The sequence below is a fragment of the Neolamprologus brichardi genome, chromosome 6 (genome assembly GCF_056152115.1).
Source record: "Neolamprologus brichardi isolate AB-2024 chromosome 6, ASM5615211v1, whole genome shotgun sequence".
In the NCBI taxonomy this organism is placed as follows: domain Eukaryota; kingdom Metazoa; phylum Chordata; class Actinopteri; order Cichliformes; family Cichlidae; genus Neolamprologus; species Neolamprologus brichardi.
Window position 1 is genome coordinate 2,280,074 of NC_142109.1, and position 21,200 is coordinate 2,301,273.

A 21,200-nucleotide genomic window follows, 5' to 3' on the forward strand; every position below is an offset into this window, starting at 1 on the left:
TCCACTATAAAATTTGATGACATTATTTATAAAATAGGAAAACCTGCTATAAAGAAATTAACATCAGCTTAAGAGAACAAGACATTGTGCCATTACTCAATTCAATTTTATTTATACAGCACCAAATCACAACAACAGTCGCCTCAAGGCGCTTTATATTGTAAGGTAGACCCTACAACAATACATACAGAGAACAACCCAACAATCCTATGACCCCCTATGAGCAAGCACTTTGGCGACAGTGGGAAGGAAAAACTCCCTTTTAACAGGAAGAAACCTCCGGCAGAACCAGGTTCAGGGAGGGGCGGGCATCTGCTGCAACCGGTTGGGGTGAGAGAAGGAAGACAGGATAAAAGACATGCTGTGGAAGTATGATTCTCAGCAGAGAGAAAAAATAAACAGAGAGTGGGAAAGGTGACTGAAGAAGAAATACTCAATGCATCATGGGAATCCCCCAGCAGCCTACACCTATTGCAGCATAACTAAGGGAGGATATAGGTCACCTGATCCAGCCCTTATGCATACCCGTTTATGATGAGGTTCAGATTTTTATGCTTGAATTTGTTGTGCAGACTGTTTTATTATTAGTAGTAGTAATAATAATATTATTTGTTTTTGTTTTTAATGAATTACATGAAATGAATATACCAACATATAAAGCTCAAAATTCAATTTAAATTCAAATTAAATACCCTTAGTTCATGAATAATTAACAGTTGACAAATAAATTCTTAAAATATCAATATGAATGCTTAATTCATACCGGTGTTGTGCCAAAAAGTGATTGCCTGCCAAAAAGTGATTTCCAATGTTTGCGTGTATTTTTTATGTGTAATATCTTTACGTATGTTGGTAAATAGACTTCGGTGAACAGCGTTTACAAAGGGGCTATATATGGAATTAAAAAATTATCTGTTGTTTCAAGTATCTTTACAACTCTGTGTTATTGTACTTACATTATAACCAATCCGGTCCTTTATCCCCACTTTAAATATTTTTACAGAACTATTGTAATATTTGAGCCATTTCTGCTGTCCAACTACTTCTTACAAAAGACATTTTTAATGTTAATTCGATTTTTTTAACGGCATAAATAAAGGTTCTATAAAAGTCACTGCCAAAGACTGATTGCGGCTTCTACCTTGTTACACTAATGTTGTTTGTAGCTCAATATGACTTTATGTCATCCATGAGGGATGCATTTGACATATGTTTCACATATTATAGCCCAACAAGTTACTTATAGCAATTTAAATACGAGCAATCAGTTTTTGGCAAATACCGGAAATCAGTTTTTGGCAGACAATCATTTTTTGGCACAACACCGGCACAGACATCTGGTTGTGTTGTGTGTGTTTCTGTGACCAGTAGACCACCTCATTATTGCAACATTATTGCCCTGAATAACAAAACTGCCTCAAAGTGACTAAAGCATGCACAATATATAAAGTGTGTATGAATATAACTAAGTGAACTTAAATAGCTACTGCGATCTAAATTAATTAAAACATTTTAAATTAAGTAAGCAAGTATTGTTTACATTCTGTATATAAACCATTTGTTTATAAAATGTCAAAAAGGCTAAAAACCCGTCACAACATCACGTCCCTTGCTTCACAGCTTCTGGCTTTGAGTTCTTAACATAGAGTGTGCTTCATTTTTTAATGTCAGCTATTCTCTTTGAAATGTTTAAGGCTGAAAACTTCTGCCACAGCTTTGGCTTGCTCATGAAGCCTGTTAACTGATAAAAGTGAGATGTCCCAGTTAAATTATGCAGCACTTTCTCTCTGAGGCTCTCCACAGAGGTGCCTGGGGAGAAGGTGAGAGACAGTATCTGCATCCTTCATCAAGCCAACTACAGCACACTTGAGGTGAAGAGGGAGAGAGTGCTTTAACTAAAAGCAGGACTCCGGTTTCCTAAGCTCTTAAAAAACTCATGCAGCGATGCAGGGAGAGGACAGACTGGGAAGAAATGAAAGAGGTCTGTATGTGAATAAGGTCAAGGGTACTTTTTGGGAAAAGCCTATATGAAAAGGCATTACGTGCATTGTGGATGTGAATGGAGTCAATGGGAATGAGCCAATGAGAAAGAAGGCCAGCTCATAGTAGCCTACAAGCTGGCTGAAAGTGCTGGGGGCCAGCTCGGCTGATGCAGATGACAGATGGGCCTGACAGCCACCATGGGGACATTTTCTTAACAAGTTGAAAACCCGACACAAAAGGTATAAAATGCTCGCAGAGAGTGAATGGCATCATGACATGAGCCAAAAAGAAAAGTCCCTAATCTTTAGTATTCAGATCCCAAAGGAACCAGTCAGTGTTTGAACAAGCTAAAGGTAAGAATGCAAAAATGAAGGTTACACTTTCAGATTCTGTTTTGATGACACGGTTGTATTAGTCATAGGAAGAAAACAAGACATTTAAAACCATTAAATAATGTTTGGATGTCACAATGATCTAGTCTCTGTCGTTGTGACAGAAAGCTCTGAAATTAGTTCAAAACAGTGTTAATGTGTCATGACTAATGACTGTGTATATATATCTATAGAAAGAAAGAAAGAGTACTTTGTTGATCCCCGTGGGGAAATTCCTCTCTGCATTTAACCCATTCACTCAGTGAAGCAGTGGGCAGCCATTGGGCGCCTGGGGAGCAGTGTGTAGGGACGGTACCTTACTCAGGGGTACCTCAGGGTAGCTGTTCAGGGGAATCAAACCCCTGACTTTCCGATCATGGGGCCACCACTCTACCTACTGAGCTATCCCTGCCCCTATATATATATATATATCCCTAAATATATATATATATATATCCCTAATATATATATATATATATATATATATATATATATATATATATATATATATATATATATATATATATATATATATATATAAAAACACCCAGCACGGCCCTGCGGGCGGTTTATCCTTCAAGCTCGGGTCCTCTACCAGAGGCCTGGGAGCTTGAGGGTCCTGCGCAGTATCTTAGCTGTTCCCAGGACTGCGCTCTTCTGGACAGAGATCTCCGATGTTATTCCCGGGATCTGCTGGAGCCACTCGCCTAGCTTGGGAGTCACCGCACCTAGTGCTCCGATTACCACGGGGACCACCGTTACCTTCACCCTCCACATCCTCTCAAGCTCTTCTCTGAGCCCTTGGTATTTCTCCAGCTTCTCGTGTTCCTTCTTCTTGATATTGCTGTCATTCGGAACCGCTACATCGATCACTACGGCCGTCTTCTTCTGTTTGTCTACCACCACTATGTCCGGTTGGTTAGCCACCACCATTTTGTCCATCTGTATCTGGAAGTCCCACAGGATTTTAGCTCGGTCATTCTCCACCACCCTTGGGGGCATTTCCCATTTTGACCTCGGGACTTCCAGGTTATACTCGGCACAGATGTTCCTGTACACTATGCCGGCCACTTGGTTATGGCGTTCCATGTATGCCTTGCCTGCTAGCATCTTGCACCCTGCTGTTATGTGCTGGATTGTCTCTGGGGCATTTTTACACAGCCTGCACCTGGGGTCTTGCCTGGTGTGATAGACCCCAGCCTCTATGGATCTTGTGCTCAGAGCTTGTTCTTGTGCTGCCATGATTAGTGCCTCTGTGCTATCTTTCAGTCCAGCTTTGTCCAGCCACTGGTAGGATTTCTGGATATCAGCCACCTCCTCTATCTGCCGGTGGTACATACCGTGCAGGGGCCTGTCCTTCCATGATGGTTCCTCGTCTCCCTCCTCTTTCTTGGGTTTCTGCTGCCTGAGGTATTCACTGAGCACGCTGTCAGTTGGGGCCATCTTCGTGATGTATTCTTGGATGTTCGTTGTCTCATCCTGGACTGTGGTGCTGACACTCACCAGTCCCCGGCCCCCTTCCTTCCGCTTAGCATACAGCCTCAGGGTGCTGGACTTGGGGTGAAACCCTCCATGCATGGTAAGGAGCTTTTCTTGTCTTTATGTCAGTGGCTTCTATCTCCTCCTTTGGCCAGCCTATTACCCCAGCAGGGTACCTGATCACGGGCAGGGCGTACGTGTTGATAGCCCGGATCTTGTTCTTACCGTTCAACTGACTCCTCAGGACTTGCTTGACCCTCTGCAGGTACTTGGTGGTTGCAGCTTTTCTAGTGGCCTCTTCATGGTTCCCATTCACCTGCGGGATCCCCAGGTACTTGTAACTGTCCTCTATGTCTGCAATGTTGCCTTCTGGTAGTTCAATCCCCTCAATTCTGACTGACTACCTTCCCTCTCTTTGTTACCATTCGACTACACTTCTCCAGCCCGAATGACTGGAGCCTGGTAGTGTGGATCAGTGAATCGATGTCTCGTTCACTCTTGGCATACAGCCTGATGTCATCCATGTACAGGAGGTGGCTGACAACTGCTCCGTTCCGTAGTTGGTATCCGTAGCCAGTCTTGTTAATGACTGAGGGGGTTCAGGCCTATGCAGAACAGCAGTGGGGACAGAGCATCTCCTTGGTAGATCCCGCACTTGATGGTGACTTGTGCTATGGGCTTGGAGTTGGCCTCTAGTGTTGTACGCCACATCCCCATTGAGTTCCTGATGAAGGCTCTTAGGGTCCCATTGATCTTGTACAATTCTAGGTATTCCAGTATCCAGCTGTGGGGCATTGAGTCATAGGCCTTCTTGTAATCAATCCAGGCAGTGCACAGGTTGGTCAGTCTGGTCTTGCAGTCTCACTTGGGTCTATGTACCCAATCTTGGGTGGGGGTGATGATATCTCCCCCCTGACCTGGCGTCCTGACTCTTTCTTGCCGTAGCATTTATGTTGTACCTCGTCAATCTCTAGCTGTGAAAGCAGTCCCTTCTTTCGAATGTTGGAACACTGAGCTACTAGTTGTTTCGCCGTCATTGTGGATGTTGGGTATCGAAGAATCCATAGGTCCCTCATCCTATTCATGTAGCCCCTTCCGCCGAGGTTACTTGCGAAGTAGCATTCCAACAACGCCCTGCTGGATAGAATATAGTCACTAATATCGCTTAATGTTCACAATCACTCTACATTTCTGCCTCCCCTAATATATTCTACAACAGTCCAGCTGGTTCCTCGCTTACTGAAATATTTAGATAACATACTCACCTGATGATGGCACTAGATCCAAAGACAATGCATCACAAAAGTTACAAAAATAATCTTAAGAATCACTGCAGAAATCCTATATATCTGTGCATGCTCACAAAGACAACATGCAAATATACAGCATAATTTCATTTGGGTGAGTTGAGTCTTTTATCGAGCCAAGTATCAGAAATCAATCAAAGATTAAAGAGAGTAGGATTTTTTCTTCTTCTGTGTAGTAATAGACTCAAATCAATAAAACTGTGCAAAACAGAAATTGGATCAGAAAGAGTTGTAAATCAGCCACAGAGAGGGTCAGTTAATGTGATTATATTGGCACAAATCAATCGTGTCTATCAGAAGACAAAAACCAAAAGGACAGTAAAAAGGCACAAAGTCTACAAAGATTAAAACAAAGAACAACAACAAAACATGAAGCGCTATGGTGAAGCAGACAAATCAAACTTCTGAAAAAGATATGCAGGAATGAACACAAATACATCCAAAGAGGTCAAAAGCAAAAAGACAACAAAGAGAGTAATGTGAGTAATGTGTCAACAGGGCCATTGTCTCATAACCTGACAATCATTACAGTCTGCAGCCTATAGATTGGTGGACTAATGACTTGAATGCTGCATCCTCTATTGCATTAGCAGTTACCACACAAGCAGAGAGCTAAATGTCAAAGTGCTTTTCAGGGTAAAACTACAGCCTATTGTGAAGGCTGTGTTGAAAACAACAGGATAAGATAAAAGACATGTCATACATGTTTTAGCCAGGCATCTTTTTTGTGTGTTAAGTACATTTTTGCGTGAGTGGACCTTTAAACAAACAGTAATTAAGCCATTAACAGGCCAACATTGTCAAAAAAACCCAAAACAAACATAAATACATCTAAAATGTACAATATACAAAGCTGTGCAAAGTAGGCTGGTAGTGATATCCTGTACTGTACAGACAAATGTTGAACTATCAATGCAACATATGCTCACAGCTTTAAAATAAATGTATAATCCATTCACTGAGCGCAGTCTTTATCCCACATAACGGTCCCGCTCCATATCGTGCCACAGTTTAAACAGGTCAGGCACAAGTGACTTAAAGCTCATTGATCCGCGCGGCTGTCATTCTTAGTTTGACCGTACTGCCCCTTAAAGATCACATTGGCCGTCAGGGACGTCAATGAAGCAGTGCTCCTGCTGTAATAGGGCGCTCGCTTGTTCCAGGTCAGTCCTGTTGGAACCGCCCCACTGATCACAATCTAGATATCCCATTGGCCAAACGGTCATCCATCGACCCATGTACAGAAATCTGACGTCGGGATTGGCTCAGGTGGACTTCGGTCACAAAGACAGCTAAAGGTAGTTGGTCGGGGTAGACGTCAATTAACTCTCTATTGTCCGTGGATTGGTGCAACAGCGCGGGCGGATTCCTCCATGGGTTCGGTCTGCAAGGCTCGCGGAGAGCGAATGTCGTCATGAGCGGTGGGTAGGAATTAAAACATTGGTGTTTATATTACATTCTACTTCGTAAAACATTATATTTGCGTTGAAGAGAAAGCACTAATCATGCTGTGGTACAAATAACTATGTTTTAGGGGTGTTCGTGCGGTTGTATGTACCAAAATAAGCAGTGCACTTCCGGCAAAGGGCTCCTTTTTTCTGTAACGTTATCAAAGAGAGTTTGACTTGCTAGCTACGCGTCAGCTAGCCAAAATGCTACTGGAAGCTATGTAGCTGGTCCTTTACTTGTTTCTGCCCCCAAATCGATTTGTCCATTTCCACCACATATGAAACCCCACAGCAATACACCGACATATTTTCATGTTGCACCCATTCCCGTCTCTCCTCATTTATTTTTATCAAAGCAAACCAGCACATATATAAGCTAGTCGATAGACATTTGAGTCTGCCTCAGTTGAGTCAGTAGCACTAGCTAGCTTGGTGGCTACCGTTAGCTGCTGTTGCTCTGCAAGCCAACCTAACAGACTGTGTTGCATGGCGGCGCTATTTTGAGGCCGCACTTTTTCCCCCCATTTGTGTTATTTGCAGGACTTAAAGTCAGACTTGCATAACTGATGGGAAGTTCTGTTCTTTGTTGTTATCACCAATCCAAAAATGTGTCAGAATGGAGAGATTAGTGACTCGCTCAGCAGGCTGAGATATCCCCGAGTGAAAGTCTGTTGCTTTGGTAGTTATGTTCAGACGTTTCGATTAACAGCTGCATTTATAATGCTTTTACTCGATGAGGCAGGCAGCTCCAACAGAGGAACTCCTTCCTGTTTGTACAGCTGATCACCAGCCACGACACAGAGATGAGTTTATTGTGTGTCAGGCTTAAGTTTACTGTCGACAGATGAGCTGGCAGATACAGACGGCACAGTTTGTAGAAAAGAGGAATTTCTACTTCAGGCATTTCCTCATAACTAGCAAGTTATTGTCTGACGTCGACATTGTATGGAATGCTTTTTTATGGAATATTATTACACTTGTGGTGTCAGGCACTGGAATGTTGGTGACAGATCCAGTGCATTGGTTTTGGAGTGAGGCTGTCCTAGGTCAGGATGCCTAACTGGAATGAGATCAGGGTGCCTTGCATGTCTGTTTTTTGTTCCTTAGTTTTTTTTTAATTTGTATTTTAGTGGCAGGATGTGTTGTTCTGCAGGGTGATGTCAAAGGTGTGGCCTGTGTTCTTGGTGTGCAACAAAGTTAGTCAAAGTACCCACACGAGTACCAGGAACTAAAGTTTCACCGCAGAACCTTAAATCGTAACACATAATGTCAGTGCTTTTAATGTTGTTAGTGATGGGTGTATTGCAACATCATTTTCCTCAATAAAAATGTAAGAGAAGTTCAATAAATGATCATTGTAATACTTGTGCATTGTTGTGTTTCACGTGTGTGGACAGAAATGCTGTGCAAAGGGTGAAGACAAGAAAGATCACTGAACTACATAAGTTCTTCAAGAAAGCTGCATTTGCACTCTTACAAAGAAACTAAGTTGTTTCTCTGCAAACTGTGCTGAAGGTACATGCTTTCAAAGACAGGCAACCACAAACCTGTTTCATAATTTATAACACCTGTTAGAGCAGGCAGAGAATAACTAAGCCCCAAACATTACAACTCCAAACAAGTGTTGGTGGCAATGTTATTGCAGTATCTGTGTTAATTTACATATACAGACTTGTGCAATCATTTGTTTTATCATGATGAGAAGACACAGCTCTAATTCATCTTACTTTGTTTTATACATTTATATAAAATATGGCCATTGGCTTAAAAATCTGCATGCTGCAGATCTATGATGAATCACTTCTTTATCATCATCCTGTGTATTTGTCACAAATATTGGGACAGCCTGAAGAGTGATCTGTGGCTACCATGTGGTCATATATCTTATCTGCTGGTTGAGTTCAGGTGTTTTCCAGCTTAGATATGTAGCTCAACAGGGGTTAGGGTTAGGGGACAGTACTGGACTACTGTCCCAGTAGTGTTTATCGTGTTTATCGTTTTACATTTGTCATTAATAATTGTACATTATTGTTAATAGATGTTAAAATGCCTGCAGGTATTTCTGTTCTATAAAATCCCAAATTAAAATATTTGAATCTGTCACAGATCCCTTGGCTTTTAAATTGCATATTTGTGTGTTGTTCTTGATTTTATATGAATTATTAAAAAGTGGAGATTGTATCGTGTGCACTAGCTGTGTTGTAGTTCAAGCAGTAATGGATAGTGGCACAGCTTGCGTTGCTTTATCCACAGTTCCACAGCAGTTCTGTTTGACAATAACAGCATCGACCTGTTTTGACCATTAGGCTACTTTGCTTGGCTCTCAAGATTTATCCTGCTCTTAAACTGCTGCTGGGCAGCCTGCCCTAAATGTACTTATGCTAACTGTTGAAATGGAAATATAATATGCTCAATATATTTACTGTCTTTTTCTCGTATAATATTTTTGAGCGCAGTCCAATGTATTTTATATCTTTTTTTTTTTTTTTGCTCAGAGTATTTGACATGTGGCCAGTAGACTGACATTTGCTGTTAGAACACACACAACCTCTGGCAGATAGAACTTGTTAAGTTTATGAAGTACAGGTATCACAGCTCTTTCTTAATTGACTAAATTTTGATCTGGTTAATGACCTAAGTTTATATTAGACTGGATCAAAAACAAGTCAAATAGCAAAAGATGTGCTGCAGTACCTAAAAGAACCGTGTGTATTCATCAAACAGATCAGTAGGTGTCTGCATCATTCCCCACGTACTGGAAAACTTTAAAGCTTTAGTTCCGTACACTGCTTTGCATTAGTGGTAACTGTTTTTCAGAGCAGGCTTTAGAGATCGTCTGCATTGTTTATGTTATATATTTTTTGCCAGTTAGCTCTTTGTGGTATATTCCATCACAGTGGAAATTTGTTATTCCTTTATAATTCTGTTATTGCTCTAAGTTACCGAGAAAATTGAATAAATGACTTATTTAAATTTAATATGTGGAATAGATGTGGAGTAGATTCTGGGCAAAAATAGAGAAAACATAGAAACCTTTGAAGGAAAAGTATTTGTTTCCCATCTCTGTCACTGGTAAATGTGGCTGACTCATGCAAATTGCAATTATGGTGATTTAACAACAACAACAACAACAACGTGATATATTGACTCTTGACAGATAGCTTCTAATGACTCTGCTAATAACATGTGTGAGTTGAATATTTTTAATATCGTCAACATATCGGAGGGAAAATGTTTTCTCGAAACCTCAAAAAACAAACAAAAAAGCACAACTCTGTCATTCCTGAATCCTTTAAGAGATGTGAGTCATATAAATATCCCACATGTGTGGTGAAAATGAAAGTGTCAGCATGCAAATGAATGCGTTAATTAGCGCAGTTAATGGCATCATTTGTGTAATTGATGACATTTAATGATCATATAGCAGTTTAAGTGAGATACTGCATGGCTTGTCCTTCACAGAGCTCTTCTGTTTTGTTGTAATGTCCTGTGATACCCTTGAATAGCTTAACCATTGCTGCAGGCAGCCTAAAATCTCTCTGCTGTGTGTTTTTTCAGAACAACAGGACAGTATGGCTACCACTGTCGCTGTCAGTCCCAGCGAATACCTTCAGCCCTCCTCTGCTTCAACACAAGTGAGTAGCAGCCACAAGCCTCGGCTGTGCACGCATGTTGCACTGTTGCAATCTCTTCTCTTACTGTTGCTCTTAACATCTGTTGTGTTCATATTGCTGCCATATCTTTGTGCTAATATACACTGTGTGCTTACTTTTCTGTAGAATTCCTTTGATGTTTAGTGCATTGTAAGCATTGAGTGTTTTTTAACCCTCAATTGCAAAAGGCTGATGGAGTACTGTTGTTACCCTGCCTGGCGGGCAGTGTGGACACCTAAGTTTGTGAATGCGATAACTTGAGAACAAGGATATGTAGGAGCTTCAAAGTAGGGCTGGGCAATATGGCCTAAAATTCATATCGCGATATAATTTGAAGCACGTGCGGTAACGATATATATCACGATATATTCTTTTCTTCTGTATAACGTATTTTATAAGGCACACTTAAAATCCTTTAATTTTCTCAAAAATCGAGAGTGTGCCTTATGTATGAATTCTGGTTGTGCTTACTGACCTCGAACCGATTTGGGCAGAAATCTGTTAAAAAGTGTTTTAGTACAACTTTGGTAAGCCGCACTGCTTGATGGATTGTCAGAGCATTACGGCTGCCGTAGTGAGGAGCTTCGCGGAGTAATCTGGGTCCAAAACTCCGTCAGCTTCAGGTCCCAAAGTCAAATGAATACCGAGAGTTAAAAACGGTCTAAATTCTTTCATCTTTAATTAAATCATCAGCGTTGCTGCTTTACCAGGTGTAACAATTAAGTTTAACATCCATGCATCCATGAAAACAGAATTTATTAAATTTAACGGAGTTAGAACTTAAAAGGAAGTTAGCTCGCTAGCTTCCACCTAAACATGTTGTGCTACGTGATTGCTAGCGACACAGCTATGTTAGCATAACATTAGCACAGTGAAGCTGGAGGATGAACGCCAACTTTTTCCCACTCATTAAAAGTTAACGTGAGGGATTCTGGTCGTCAGGGACAAATGCAATCGCATAGCAGGATGCTATACACGGGCCAAACTTCAGTCAGGAGAACAACTGAGATTATTCATCCACAATACGACATTAGTTTTTAATATACTGCAACAACATGGGAACAGAGCAGCTGTGAGAGAATTCAACATTAATGAATCAATGTTACGGAAGTGGAGGAAGCGCAGTTTTTGGCTTTCCCCTTATTTCAAAAGTGCTTCATCTCTTTGCTATGACTGTTGCCCGCCATAATTTGCAGATGATAATGGTTTTAGCCGCTGCGATACTTTCGACCAAAACAGACGCAGCTTGATGACATCATCAACATGCGCTATCGCGATAGAGCGGTATAGTCAAAATCTCTATTGTTGGCCAAATTTATATCGTTTATATCGTATATCGTTTATATCGCCCACCCCTAATCTGTTGTGTTCATATTGCTGCCATATCTTTGTGCTAATATACACTGTGTGTTTACTTTTCTGTAAACATCAAATTCCTTTGATGTTTAGTGCATTGTAAGCATTGAGTGTTTTTTAACCCTCAATTGCAAAAGGCTGATGGAGTACTGTTGTTACCCTGTCTGGCGGGCAGTGTGGACACCTAAGTTTGTGAATGTGATAACTTAAGAACAAGGATATGAAGGAGCTTCAAAGTGAATACCATAGGTGCATCTACTAAAAATCTCAGTGGTTAAGTTTTCTGAAAATCTTGTGAATGCAATAACTCAAGAACAAGACCGCGTAGAATTTTGAAATTAACATACATACAAAAACGACACTGTGTAAGTTAAGATGTTATGATACGTTTATTGTCAAATTTAAAACTGCTTTGACTGGAAAAAACCCCAGAGACATTTAAACAAATGATAAAGAACCAGTAGACTGTTCTAACTTACCTCTGGTATCTGGACCCTTACGCCCCCTAATTATGGATTATGGCAGCTTTATCATTACTTTCTCAGATGAGGTTAGATCCAGATTCGGTGCTCTTGCACTAGTTTAGTTTGGAAATGGAAACGCTGCCCTCACTTCTCTATGTGCCAGGATAGAGCTAATGTGCTATATTTTCCTAACAAAAACAATATATTCTATAAATTCAGTCACTGTTTTCCTTCGATGTTGATCAATATCTGAGAGACACAACTGCACAATTGGGAATTTACATACTAATGACATCGCTTTGTGTCTTGCACCAGTAGTCACTAAACCTTTTTCACTTTTGTTGTATCAACCTTCCTAGTCCCAACTTAAACCCGTTTGTTGCCTCAAATTCATAAAGCGGTCCAGTGTATATAAAGTGTGCTGAAGATGGCATTAATGTAGAATGCTTCCCTGTCCTGCAGCTTGATGATCACACATTTGGACCAAAGAGGGGCACAAAGGCATCGCAGGTGGAAACTCCTACACCTACTTCACCACTTGATCGCTACTGATTATGATTCTTAATGTGTAGTTGTCGGCCTACCTGTTGGTTTGTGTTAACTTGTTTTGTTTTAGCTTTTGATCTTACTACTACCTCATCCTATCGTTCCCTTAGTGTTGAATTCTTCTTGTTCAGGCTGGTTTTAATGCAGGCTTGGACTATGTTTCTGTCTTCCCACAGGACACTCAGCCCTCTCCTTTGGCTCTGCTGGCTGCCACCTGCAGTAAAATCGGCCCTCCTGCTGCTCAGGCTCCTGTCACCTCTCCGCCAGCGCAGCCACAACCTCGCCGGCTCCTTCCTATAAAGCCAGCTCCAATAGCTCCAGCTCCACCGAAAAACCTTGGTTTCCTTTCAGCAAAGGGCAATGTGATCCAGCTACCTGCTGGCCTGGGCTCCACAGCTCCTGGCAGCCCCATCGTCCTTACTATCCAGCAGAGTCCTGCTTGTACCGGCACCTCGGCCACTCCTGGCATCCAGTATCAGGTGGTGCCGCAGATCCAGGGTGCACAAACCATTCAAGTGATGCCACAGGGAGGTCAGATCCAGCTCATACCTGGTACCAACCAGGCCATCATTACCACTCCCATGACCATGCCGGCTCCGGCTGCAGCCACTGCTCCTGTCACGCCACAGAAGACCGTAGCCATCAAGCCCTCCCTCAAGGTGCGGAAGCCAAACAATACAGCTACAAACGTTGTGCAGCTGCCCAGTGGACTTACAATTCCCCTCAACGTGGCTACAGGAGAAGTGGGTGGGACACAAATCATCACAGAGACAGCCGCAGCCCCTCCCACTCCTGGAAAGGCACGACGAGGGAGGAAAAAAAAGGCAGTACTGGCCGCTGAGCCTCCACCGCCGCCTCCAGCACAGGCTGCCTCTCCAACCCCAGAGCAGATGGAGACCATCCTAATAGAAGCTGGTGATAACATCATACAGGTACCCCTATTTGTTATTGTTTCTGGTACTGAAAAGCATAAACGAAGGCACGATTTATTTGTTTTAAGTTAATCTTCAAACAGACTTAATGGTCCCCTTCTAAATATGTGTTCTCTTTGAACTGTCAGTGTTTTATTTAAAGTTTGTCAAATTATACCCTTAATAGACACAAGTTTGAATGTAAGCCAGACTCTGCATCTACTCTCACTGCTCTTAGCATTTACTGCATGTTAAGTAGAAGTCCCCAAATGCCATATATATTTAATTAATTATCAGTTATTTTATTTTTTAATTCTCTCTTTTTTGTTGAAAATCAGTGTAACTGATTCTGTTTTATCACAGAGTATACTTCTTAAGGTTTGTGCTCCTGTAATACAAGCCGGGCTTGAGCACTGGGACTTTTTAATCTTAATAAAAATGTATGTATGCTAATGAATGTTAATAACCTGCTGTTCCTGTTATCATTTTTTGTGAAGAGTCAAAAAAGAAGAAAAAAAAACAGGAACCTGTCAACTGTTTTACATCTTCAGAACCGTCTGCTTCCTAATTAGCCTCAGGACAGTTTCAGTTTTGGGCAGGCAGCTGTTTTATGGTACAAAGCTTGTTTCTTTTTTTGTTTTTGTTTTTTTTTAATTTGTGATGTGTTCTTCTGCCACCAAATGGTTAAAACAAAAAGTATTTTTAGTGTTACAACCACTTTTTGTTTTTCACGCTTAAAAGGGTTCCCTGTGACATAAATATACTGCCAAAGTGAGTAAATGTGTGTGCAGTTCAGATTGATAAAAGTCTATCCGCAGTTAAACAGAAACCACAATATTGTTATCGAGTTTGAAATTCTACTTTGAAACACTCAACTCAGTCTGTAGCTAACTGTTAAATGAATGTTTAGCCTTTCAGTGTGGTCAAAACATTGAAGATGTTGGCTAAAGCCTACGTATGAGGATTACTGGTTAGCTTCTTCTCTCTATATTCACAGGCAGGGAACAATTTACTGATTGTGCAAAGTCCTGGGCAACCTGCTATGGTGCAACAGGTCCAGCTGGTCCAGCCCAAACCAGATTCTCAGGTGGTTCAGATCCCACAACAGGCTTTGAAGGTGGTACAGGCTGCCTCTGCTACGTTGCCACCCGTCCCGCAGAGACAGTCTGTCTCCTCGAATCTGCAGGTCACTCCAACAGAAGCATCACCAACACAGGTATTCGTTCAGACTTATTGTTTCTTTAACTCTTAATATTTTTAGTCTGTTGTGTCAGGAAAGGCATCCAGTGTAAAATTCTGCTAAATCAATATCTAGAGCTGCTGTGGTAACTCCTTGTAAATGAGGAACCAGCTGAAAATAACTTCTTCTGTTTATTATGAATACCTCAGGAACGGTAGCAAAGGACCATGTGACATTCTTACAACTAAGCTAGCAACATGTCGAAAGTCGTACATAAGATAATATAACAGTTTAACTAGGAATTAGTTTAACATTTTAAGTAAACTTAGTGATATTTTTTCCCCCAGATTCTCTTTAAAACAGCATCAGGTGAATGGCAATCGGTTCAGCTTCAGGACTCCATGACAACAACAACCCCTGCCACCACAGTTGCCCCTACCACCACTGTCACACCACCAGCTGGCTCCAAGAGAACACAAGCTACCGGAGGACGAAAGGAGCGGACCTTGGCAAAAATTGCCCCTGCAGGTGGAATGATACAATTGAACACATCGCAGCTCACCTCAGCAGCACAAGCAGTGCAGACCATCAGCATCAACGGGGTCCAAGTTCAGGGAGTTCCTGTTACCATCACCAATGCAGGCGGTGAGCTGATGCTAGATGCTTTGGGTTTGTTTGTTTTTCTTCTTCAAGCTTTCCACTGGCTGTTTATAGAGCCAATGCTATTGTCTAGTACTACTGATAAATACACTGGGGTGTTTATGCAGTGCATGCATGGTGTGCAGCACACTGGGGGGGTGACCCCACCACCCTCATTTCCCATTTTGAGGAAATGCAGTGGTGGAAGAACTTGGATTGGAGTTGAAGTTTGAAGTAATTGTAATTTCTGTGTTAAACAAACACCATCTGCAGTTGTTGTTCTACTGGATACTCGCCTCTCTCTTAAGTTCTGTTGCTGCTTACCAGCAGTCCCTAGCCATTTCTGTTTTGTGCAAGAAGTGGACCAGTTTACAGACGTGTGAAAAATAATATTTTCAACGAACTTCATGCAGTCTTGTGAAAAAATGAAGTAAACCCTTTCCTGCTCGCATGGGAGATAAGAAGGTCAGTAGCAGCCGAGTGCTGCTAATCAAACGTACTTGATTTTGGCAGATTGATGGTCTGGTGTGTGTTAACTCACTGCCACAATCTTCCCACAAACTTCCCTTCCCTTTAAATACGGCCCAGAGTCCAACTAATGCTCAGAGAAATTAGAAAAACACCCCAAAACCTTGCACTATGATAAAAGCTATGATATGAAACCATGATAAAAGTTCGGGGCAGTAGAATCAGAAAAGGACTGGACAAGCATCGTTGCAACGTGGCATCTGAACAAACCTCAAGACTTGTGGAACAATGTCCTTTGGCCAGAATTCATGTTGCCACATTTGGTGAAAACCAAACACAGACACCTCATAAAAACTATCAAGTGTGGGAGCAGAGGCTTGTTTTGCAACCACAGGATCTGGATGCCCTGCAGTCATTGAGTCAACCATGAGCAGTCAACCCAAGCACACCAGCAAATCTCCAACAAAATAGACGTAAAAGAAATGATTCAAAGTGTTCCAGAGGCTCCGTAAAAGTCCAGATCTCATCCTGATTAAAATGTGGTCAGACTTTAAGAGAGCTTAGTGTAAATTCACGTCCACGAACCTCAATGAAGCGACCTTGTAAAGAAGCGTCGGTTAGACTCCTCCAGAACAATGTGAGAGGCTGATAGTTATACAGAAAACAATTACTTCATGTTATTGCTGCTGAAGATATTCACTGAGAATAGAAGCACTGCTCCTCCACATTGAAAAATGATTTGACCGTCTGATGAGGATGCTTTATCGATGCCTCTGAAGTGGGGTGTTTTGGGCATCTCCTACTGGGAAGAGGCCTCAGGTCAGACCCAGGTCTGGTGCCAAAGATAGCAGACCTGGGTCTGAGAGAGTTTATATCTGTTGGCTGGCTTGGGGATGACTCTTTGTCTGTCCAGATGAAGAAGAGGTGGCTGGGGTGAGGGAAGTCTGCTGCCCCTCCAACCCAAACCCAGATAAGCAGTCAAACGGATGGATAAAATAACTTTATCAGTTGTCAGTTATTTATGTTAATAAAGAATAATGTTGACCTTTTCCTCAGTCAAAGAGCAAAAGCAGCTGAAAGTTTGCAATGTGTTTAAAAACTCTAAAACAAAAACAAAATTTGCAACATATAGCTTTCGCATCTTAATTTATTGTTGATTAGAATTTCATTTCACTGATGGCAGTAAACTGAATTATCCAGCTCCTGCAGAAGCCCTGCTGTTTGTCTTACAATGAGTCTCTGCGTTTGTTAGGCCAGCAGCACCTAACGGTGCAGACCATGCAGGGTGGAGGGCTCCAGCTGGCAGCAGCACAGGGCCAGCCTGCTATTCAGGTAGACCAGACCCTCACCCTGGAGTTGCCTGGCCAGCCAGGAGAAAAGAAACGACGTATGGCCTGCACTTGCCCCAACTGTAAAGATGCAGACAAGAGGTGAGTCTGTCAAAGGATGGGTTGGGATCAGTTCTACATTTTGGGAAGTTCATATTAACCTTTAGCACTCAGACTATTAAAACTCTTATACTGATAAAGGGTTTGAATTTTGTTCTCTGTTTAGACCCAGTGAGGTGGGAAAGAGGAAACACATCTGCCACGTCCCTGGCTGTGAAAAGACTTTTAGGAAAACATCTCTGCTCAGAGCTCATGTCCGGCTGCACACTGGCGAAAGACCCTTCGTCTGCAACTGGGTTTTCTGTGGGAAACGTTTCACGCGCAGTGACGAGCTGCAGAGGCACGCCAGGACGCACACAGGTGCTCTGGACACAAACAAACAGAATTGTCAAATCACTCTGTATTAAACTTCACATGCTACAATACAGAGGCAAAATAGGCACACAGAGTTGCTAAATACACTTAAAAACTTAACAATCCAGACGTTTTTACAAATTAAGTTCTTAAAAACACCTACTGTTTCTTCATTATTGAAAGTGAATTAAAAATATTACTCAATTCATTTTTTTCCCTCCCACAGGAGACAAGCGCTTTGAGTGCAGCCAGTGTCAGAAACGCTTCATGCGGAGCGACCACCTGACAAAGCATTACAAGACTCACATAAACACCAAGAACTTGTGAGCAGATGGTATACAGATACAAAAACTCAGAAACGAACTGTGTTACAGGAAGGATGGGCAGTGGAGATGAGACCAAGGGATTGTGCTTGTGACTTATCCCACAATGGGAAACTCTCCAGAATGAAATGCTTCCCTGTCACTCTTCAAGGACACTGTGTTGCGTGGTGTACAAAGGAACCCTTCCTGGTGGACTTCAAACTTTCAGCAAATTTATTGACCATTTTTTAAATGTTTTTTTTCCCCATTTGGTCTGAACACGTGGACAGATTACTGTGACTGAATTTGTAAGGTAAAAATGCTTTAGATTTAAATGCTTAACTCTGCTAGATTATTTATGAACTTCTCTACTTCTCTGATGGAAGAACATATACAGATTTTCTTTATTTTTTACTTTTAGAAAACCCGACATCATCAGTTACAATTTCAGTCTCTTTTATATTGTTTTTTCTTCTACCACAAAAACCTTCATACTCTTTATTACAGAATATTAAGAAATTTCAGAAATTGAGGGTGAGCCCCCCCCCTCCCCCACAGTAATGTAAAGATAAGTCACAAAAAAAACCAAACAGACCACAATTAAGGAAGTGCTGGAGTTATAACAGTATATCATTTCTGTGAGCTCTGGTAGGTCCCTGGTTACCAGTAGTGATCTAAATACAGCAATATGAAGCGATCTGCAAAGTTGGCTAATGTTGGGAATTGTGTTGGGAAATTGATTGTTTAAATTTAAGGAAGGGTAATTAATTAGAAAATATAATACTCAGAGGACCAAGAATTAGTCCTTGTGGAACACCAAAGTAAAGAGGATGGAGTTTTGAGCCACCTGAGTTTTGTAAACCACGAAACGGATAAAGGAAAAGCAGAATCTAACCTCTTTGAGCCACAAGGAGGAAGCTGTTGCTAAAGATGTGGAGGAAACATATTAAGTATCTTAAAATTCAACAATGAAAATTTACACACTGCTCATGGTGGCTCCAGGTGTTTCCTCTGTTGAGTTGAGACAGTTGGTGCTCTTTTATCATGAGTTGTGTGTAATAGATGAAATGTTTGAGACCATTGTTCTTTCCAAGTAGGTTTATCAGGAAAATGTCTGATAGTTGTGTATTTATACTACCTAAAATTCTTTACCTTTACACAGGCACTGCAAGAAGTTTCAAATATCAGGAAAATTAAATAAAATTGTTAAAGGCTGGTGAGATGGCCCAGAAATGCATAGAAAGATTTTTGCTGATGAGCTAAGTTTTACTGAGTTTAGACGCTAAAGATTTAATTTGGTGAAATATTAGCAGTAAGAAGAGTTGATAACTCAAATGCAAAACATCTTGCATCTGTGGTCCACACTTTGTTTCTACGTAGTTGGTTATTTACCATGTATAACAAGACATGTACACTCACTTCTAGGGCTGTGTATCAGATTGCCATTTATTTTTGTATAGCTCCTGAAGTTTAGCCATCCAGTCATTAATCACATTAGTTCCAAGTCAAAGCAGTCTTAGTTTTAGATTGATTTTATTTGAGTTCTTAAATGGTTGCATGTTCATAGTTGACATTTAACTTTGACAAACTTAATGATTTCTGCTTCTTTTATTACCTGTTTTTAACATGAATAGTTCAAGTTTCATCGTGGCAGGAAACATGTTCATCATCCCAAACTAAAGAACCTAAAAATTTGGTACCTGCAACACTTTCTCCTAGTTTACTCATTTAAAAAACGAACAAAACTACACTTTAGTCTTTCTTTCATTGTTCAGATTTGATGAATTGTAGCCTATGCATTGCTGTATATAAGATCAGACTTTTAATTATTTGGCCTGACTTGACAATCATGTCACAAGATGCAAAAAAGCAGGAAAAAAAAATAAAGCTTTCTCAGGCCTTCTATGAGTTTTCCAATGTTTTCCAGCTATATGATGGCTTTAATTCTAAATTAACACTTAAGATGTTTTTGTGATGTACAGATGACCAGCATTAGCCCTGCTGCACAGTACTGATATAACTTTCTTTAATCTCATTTGCTTTACAGAAAATGTACATTTGCTCAGTGATTTTGATGTTATGAAGATAAGCTGACCGTTTTCTAACAAGTCAGCAGTGAGTTTGAAGCCTGAAATTGCTGGGGAGTTATTTTAAGAAGTACATCAAGTCATTGCTTAACAAGGTTTTTTTGGTCAAATTATCCAGCAGAGCAGCTTCACAGTGAGGTTTGTTTCTGGTAGATGGTGCAGGCTTGCTACAGGTTGTGCAAAGCAGAGAAATTTGACCAAAAAAGCTCAAGTCCGATTTGTTTTTAAAGCACTTTGAACAAAGTGCTTTAAAAAGGTGACATTGGGAGAGAGAGAGACAGAGGCTGCTCATATTTATGTTTGTATTTCATGTCTGAATATGTAAATAAAACGTGTCTGTCAGACACGGTAAATGTAGGATATTAAAAATTGGTAAGCTGCATAGTTTTGTGGTTGGCGTAGCCAGCCTCGAAGGAAGTGGACTTTGTACAGTGTTTTAAGGAAAAAAACATATATATGTGACATTGTATAGCTTCATTCCTGCTTTGTATAAGACTTCTAGATCTTTTTTCTATGAATTAAAGATGCCTTAGACAGCTGCACCCAGTATTTAAAGATGTTTTTTTTCTAATTCCAGGTAACAACATTTGTAAAATTTTGTTTTGTGTTTTTAACTTATGTTACATGCTAATGTCATGTGCACTGATTAAACTCCCAGGTTCCAAAATTTGTAAATTTAATGTTGATTGTAATTAAATATAATGTGTTTTCCCCCTGAATTAAGTCATTTCTGTTGCTTGGTTTCTGTGAATGAAATGCTTCTTCTCCAAGCCTATATGTCATAAAGTGTTCTACAAACCTTTTTTTGTGTGTATATCAGGAGAACCAAGAGAACCAGCAATTAATTTTCTAAGTTGTATAAAGGTGCTAAAACATAGTTTGCTCCTTTTCTACCATCACCCCCCCTCAATAAAGAACTCATACCTTATCAACTGCGTCACTCTTTTTAACTTTCATTTTGGAACTAATAATAGATTAATTATATTCATACTTAGTGTGATTCTTGTTTGTCAGGAATAGAAGGATAATCGTGGTCTTTGTGTGAATAAATCACAACCAAGCACATATTGTTTTATGCCTGGTAGGCTGTAACAGCCTTATTTGGATAATTAAGCCTTAAAGAAGCATCATTACTGATTTTAGTGCCATAACAATTTTTTAAATAGTTTTTAAAGACATTCTATATCATAACATGAGAACACTCTACTAATGGTCAAGTTAAATAAGTTTATACACAGATTTCTCAAGGTTAATCTATATTTCT

At 40.7% G+C, this 21,200-nt stretch overlaps 1 protein-coding gene across 2 annotated transcripts; it reads left to right on the forward strand.

The window, feature by feature from the left end:
* Positions 1-6,495: 6,495 nt before the first annotated feature.
* Positions 6,496-20,855, forward strand: sp2 (sp2 transcription factor). 2 transcript variants are annotated; one of them, XM_006806128.2, is made up of 9 exons: positions 6,496-6,561; positions 10,147-10,223; positions 12,524-12,571; positions 12,784-13,539; positions 14,516-14,734; positions 15,046-15,343; positions 17,058-17,235; positions 17,360-17,553; positions 17,774-20,855. In XM_006806128.2, exons 1-9 carry the CDS (start codon positions 6,555-6,557, stop codon positions 17,872-17,874), a joined length of 1,878 nt encoding a protein of 625 aa, XP_006806191.1. In that variant the 5' UTR covers positions 6,496-6,554; the 3' UTR covers positions 17,875-20,855. The 2 variants fall into 2 exon arrangements, with proteins under 2 accessions (XP_006806191.1, XP_006806192.1); XM_006806129.2 differs by lacking the exon at positions 12,524-12,571.
* The last annotated feature ends 345 nt before the right edge of the window (positions 20,856-21,200 follow it).

Excerpts from the sequence above, each read along its gene's own strand:
- sp2 (XM_006806128.2), top strand. Across the intron at positions 10,224-12,523 it reads CCTCCTCTGCTTCAACACAA|CTTGATGATCACACATTTGG; the intron begins GTGAGTAGCAGC and ends CCTGTCCTGCAG. Across the intron at positions 13,540-14,515 it reads CTGGTGATAACATCATACAG|GCAGGGAACAATTTACTGAT; the intron begins GTACCCCTATTT and ends CTATATTCACAG.